Source organism: Mobula birostris, chromosome 1 (genome assembly GCF_030028105.1).
Source record: "Mobula birostris isolate sMobBir1 chromosome 1, sMobBir1.hap1, whole genome shotgun sequence".
NCBI classification, from domain to species: Eukaryota; Metazoa; Chordata; class Chondrichthyes; order Myliobatiformes; family Myliobatidae; genus Mobula; species Mobula birostris.
The window spans coordinates 93,207,645-93,212,383 of record NC_092370.1 but is presented as its reverse complement, the minus strand read 5'-3'; the positions used below and the strand labels follow the sequence as shown (position 1 = coordinate 93,212,383).

General features: G+C 44.0%; 1 protein-coding gene across 1 annotated transcript; it reads right to left on the bottom strand.

The window, feature by feature from the left end:
• Nucleotides 1-2,095: 2,095 nt before the first annotated feature.
• rplp1 (ribosomal protein lateral stalk subunit P1) lies at nt 2,096-4,134 on the bottom strand. Its single transcript, XM_072259383.1, has 4 exons — nt 3,950-4,134; nt 2,807-2,881; nt 2,327-2,435; nt 2,096-2,234 (listed from the first exon to the last, which is right to left on the bottom strand). Exons 1-4 carry the CDS (start codon nt 4,019-4,021, stop codon nt 2,155-2,157), a joined length of 336 nt encoding a protein of 111 aa, XP_072115484.1. The 5' UTR covers nt 4,022-4,134; the 3' UTR covers nt 2,096-2,154.
• Between the last annotated feature and the right edge of the window lie 605 nt (nt 4,135-4,739).

Here is a 4,739-nt window from a genome sequence, read left to right as displayed (position 1 = left end):
AAGGATCCAGTTGTGGAGGCCCGGGTTTTGGAGCTATCATTAGTATTCAAGCACGTGAATTTGAACTCATCTCAGTACTGTACCTATCCAAAAACCTTGCATTTTTTTTTACTGCAGGATCAATATCCATCATGAATGAAAAGGTTAAGCACAAAAGGTTATAGTTTGACACCAATCAGATTAAAATTACACAAGATGCTAAAGGGATTCACCAGGATGCATGTGAACTCTGGCAGGGTATACATTCTTCCCACAAAGCCAACCCATCATCATGAATGACAGTGATGCTTGTTTCCCAGGCAAGCTTTTATGCTCGCTTTGAAAGGCAGAATAAAGCCTCAGCTATAAGGATCCTTGCAGCACCCGGTGACCCAGTGATCTGTCTCAACGATGTAGACGTCTGGCTTTCAAGGTGAACCCTCACAAGATGCAAGTACCTGGTACAGTTCTGAAAACCTGTACCAACTGCAGAGGTATTCCGACATTTTCAATCTCTTACTGCTAGTCTTAAGTTGTAACCTGCTTTGCCCAAGACGAGGGTGAGCTGCCTTAACAACTATTGCCCATCTACTCCAGAACCTGGGCCTCTGCAGCTGGATCCTCAGCTTCCATATTGGAAGACCACAATCTGTACAGGCCAAAATTAACATCTCCACCTTGCTGACAATCAATACTCCCACACCTGAGGGACATGTGCTTAGCCCATTGCTCTACTCTCTACACCCATGACTCTGTAGTAGGTATAGCTCAATTTACATCTATAAATTTTTTGATGATACAACTATTGCTGGCAGAATTTCAGATCTTAATGAGGGCATACAGGAGTGAGATAAACCCAACAGGTTGAGTGGTGTCACAGCAACAACCTTGTACTTAACGCAAGGCCAAGGAACTAATTGCAGACTTCAGAAAGGGTAAGGGAACACATAGAGGCATCAGTGGAAAGAGTGAATCAAGTGCCCAGAGTCAATAGCTGTTTCATTAGGAAGTCTGAGACTTGGTATGTCACCTATAACACTTGAATATTTCTATGAACGCACTGTGGAAAGCGTTCCAACTGGCTGTGTCGTTGTCTGGTTTGGTGGGAGGTGCACCACTGCGCAGGATTGAAATAAGCTGCAGCATTGTCAACTGAATCATGAGCACGAGCCTCCTTAGTATCCAAGACATCTGCAATGGCTCATAAAGGCACTGTGCATCATTAGGACCCCCATCACCCAGGACATGCCTCTTCCAATTGCTACCAATGTTCCCTCCGAAGTGTTAGTACACATATCCTTTGTTACAAGAACACAAAGGAATTGTACAGAGAAGTTGCATCATGATGGACTCAAGGACCTGGGGAGCTCAGGAACTACTGCCCACTCCCAAGTCAGTGTATTGTGAAGTGAAATAAACACGATTTGAGAATTATCAAACCATTAATTTTAATACAGTAATAGCATCAGTCAACAGAACAAAAATACTGTTGTTTCAGCAGCAGCTGTGGGCAGCAGTTCCTCAGCTCCCTGGCTCCTGAAGTCCATCCTCACGACACGAACTTTGTACTAGTAGCAAAAGATGTGTGCGCAGCCAACACCCAAGAGGAAACATTGGAAAGGAGTACCAAACCCCAAAGAAACACACTTAACAATTCAGAAACAGCTTTGTTCTGCTGTTACCCGATTTCCAAATGGACACTGAACCCATGAACTCTAGTTTATATTCCACCTGGGTAGCCTCCAACCTGATGGCATAACTTCACAGAGATCATGACCTATACCAGAGATATTAAACCTGGTTCTGATTTAAAGTCGCAGGTTGGGGAAAAAATTGAGTTGTTTTTCTTTGGAGTGTGGAGGGGTAACCCGATACAGCCAGGGAATAGACATAGACCTCCTGCAGGCAAATGGGATTAGCTAAAATTGATCCATGTGTATGGCGACCATGATGCCAAAGACCCTGTTCTGACAAGGGATACACCCTAGCACAAAAATAGCAGTAAGATAACGCATTATCATTGCTAAATCACGAGGAAATGCCACACATTTCCAAATAATGCTTTTAAATGCAAAGGTCAGGACAGCTATTGCAATAACTGGCTTGTGTGTATTCATTGTCATTCAAAAATAATTTGTATTTATTTATTTATTTGTAACAAATACTTCATGGCACTTAATCAAAGAGACCAAAACCCATGTCATCATCAGACTCCTCAGATTCTTCCTGTTTCTTCTCTTCCTTTTTCTCTTCCGCTGCAAGAGGAAAAAACACCTCAGTTCCTTGACACAGAGTTACCAAAACAAGAATAGTTGTAATTAAGTAAACGGACGGCTAAAACACTCACCAGCAGGAGCAGCAGCAGTGGTAGCTGCGGCAGCAGGAGCAGCACCACCTCCTCCACCACCAGCACCAACACTACAGATCAGACTATTAATGTCAACGTTTGCCAAAGCCTGAAACACATTAGACAAGGAGTCCACTTATTAAGCAGATATAGACGAGTACATCTTTACACAGTGCAGCGGATGACAATTTATAAATCATCACTAACAGCAGAAGTTGGCTGAAAAAGTAACAAGGCAAATTAAAACAATTTTGAATAACTACAGTTTTGAGCTAAGGGCTTGCCAGATTAAAAAATGGTATCAAGGGACAAAAACAATTGCATTTATGGTTGGCCAGAGTCAAAAAATGACACCGAGTTCAGGAGGAAACTTAATTGATGGTGGGACTTAAAGAATCAACCAGAGGGACATTGAGAAATAAATTTGTTCATCTATAACAAACAATGGACAACTAAAGAAGTAACACATTTTGACATTACCTTAGCAAACAGACTGGGCCAGAAAGGCTCAACATTAATTCCAGCTGTCTTGATGAGGGCATTGAGCTTGTCTTCCTGAAAGAAACAATGTAAAAACCGCATTAAAGTTTATTCCAGCCAAATGGAACACAAATACAGTTCAGGATTAAGCCACTTCATAATCAGAATTTGAAGGTGGTTTATTATGTTCAAATAAACGAAACAAAAACAAGTTTATCACCATATTAGCGCAACAGGTGCAAATACTTTAAGAAAAAGGATGCAGCATTACCCAGATCTTCCACCTCAAAAGGTAGTAAATACTGCGCCTCACCTAGCTTCTAATTTCTCATCCTCCTCTTTCTTAAATTTATATTAGTTTACTGTCATATACACCAGGGTGCATTGAAATTCCTCCTGGTGGTGGATGGTCATACCACAAGTCCTGGTTATGAGATCGATCAGACATCTCCACTGAGTATTGATAATGGCTGGGGTCACCCATCTTGTAAAGACACTAACTAACCAGAAGGCAATGGCAAACCACTTATGTAGAAAATGTTGTCAGGAACAATTGTGGTCATGAGACCATGATCGCCCACTAATATCAAAATATTACCCGAACTAAACCTTAGGGGGAAGGATACCAAAGGGATTTTTGCTATCAGGTAACTCATGAAGTAAATGCAGTGTCTAAAATCTAACGAAGTACAGTAATGACCAGAAGTCGAAGCCTAGTTTTAAATCAAGAAACTAAACAGAATGTACAAGCGCTTAGGCAAATTTAGTAGTTTGCAAAATATATAAGATCGAATATGTTAGATCGTTCCGACAAATATTGAAAAGCTGGATTTTTGGGGGAACTTGGGAGTCTCAAAACAAACGGCGTGAACAATGGAAAACGAAGGAGAAAGTGGAGCAGCCAGTCACACTGCAGGTTTCAGCCCAATTCAATGCAGGCCCGAGCACCGACAAACAGCCGCAGCCGAGCGGGGCCGCCGTTTCAGACCTCAGGCATCCAGCACCTGGGGCCAGAACGGAGCCGGGTCGCGGAACCACGCCAGCACCGGTTTCCACCAGCCTCGGGTCGGCCTGCACTTCTCCCCTCCAACATAAAATGGCTCGTGTGCCCCCACCCCACGAAATGGCGGCGGCGCTACTCACGGTCACGGTGACCTCATCGTCGTGCAGGATGAGAGCGCTGTAGATGCAGGCCAGCTCGGATGTGGATGCCATGGCGGGTTGGATGGTGCTAGTCGCCGGCTGGGATTCGGCCTTAGCTTCGATCGAAGAACAGAGCACCTCGGAACAATGTCAGATAGGAAGAGGAAGCGGCTGGCTGCGGGGCGCTCTTATATAAACAGCGGTGACATCACTGCCGGGTTATCCCCGGGTCACATCCAGCGTGGGGAGGAGGACTTCCGTTCCGGCGATCAGAGCGTGTTTTTCAAGCTGCAAAACCGGCAACGTGAGGAGAGGTTACAGTTACAAGTTTAAAACTCTGCATGGTTACTGGTCTAATAGTGGTCGCCCATTAGCGAATCGCGATCGACTGCTCGATCTTTGAGACTTTCCCAGTACACCCCGAAAAAAAATACATTATGCCTGATACACCTGAACAAATTTTACCCCTAGAGTGAGTCGTTTCTAACCCACACTTAGTTGCTTTCCCTGGTTATTGTGTTTCACTTTTTCCACTGCCCAGCGTCGTGCGTCACATGTGTGCTGACATTATGTGACTATCGCCGCTGTCTGTCTCTCAAATTTCCATGGAGCGTGGGAGAGCTGAAAAAGTGTCTAAAATAAACGAACAAACGGGCAAACTGTCCAATGGCGAAAGAAAACAACAGGTGTGGGTAAAAATAACTCACTTATGCATTCATGACTTAACTAGAAGATTTCTCAGTATAGCGCAGACTTCTGCCGAGGGGGCAGTTAACTGAGGAGTAATTGT

What these genes read in the sequence shown, in the direction of transcription:
- rplp1 (XM_072259383.1), bottom strand. Translation starts at nt 4,021, where the DNA reads ATGGCATCCACATCCGAGCTGGCCTGCATCTACAGCGCTCTCATCCTG. An exon ending in ACGATGAGGTCACCGTGACC is followed by an intron (nt 2,882 to 3,949) that starts GTGAGTAGCGCC and finishes TGTTTCTTTCAG; the next exon opens with GAAGACAAGCTCAATGCCCT. An exon ending in CACTGCTGCTGCTCCTGCTG is followed by an intron (nt 2,235 to 2,326) that starts GTGAGTGTTTTA and finishes TTCCTCTTGCAG; the next exon opens with CGGAAGAGAAAAAGGAAGAG.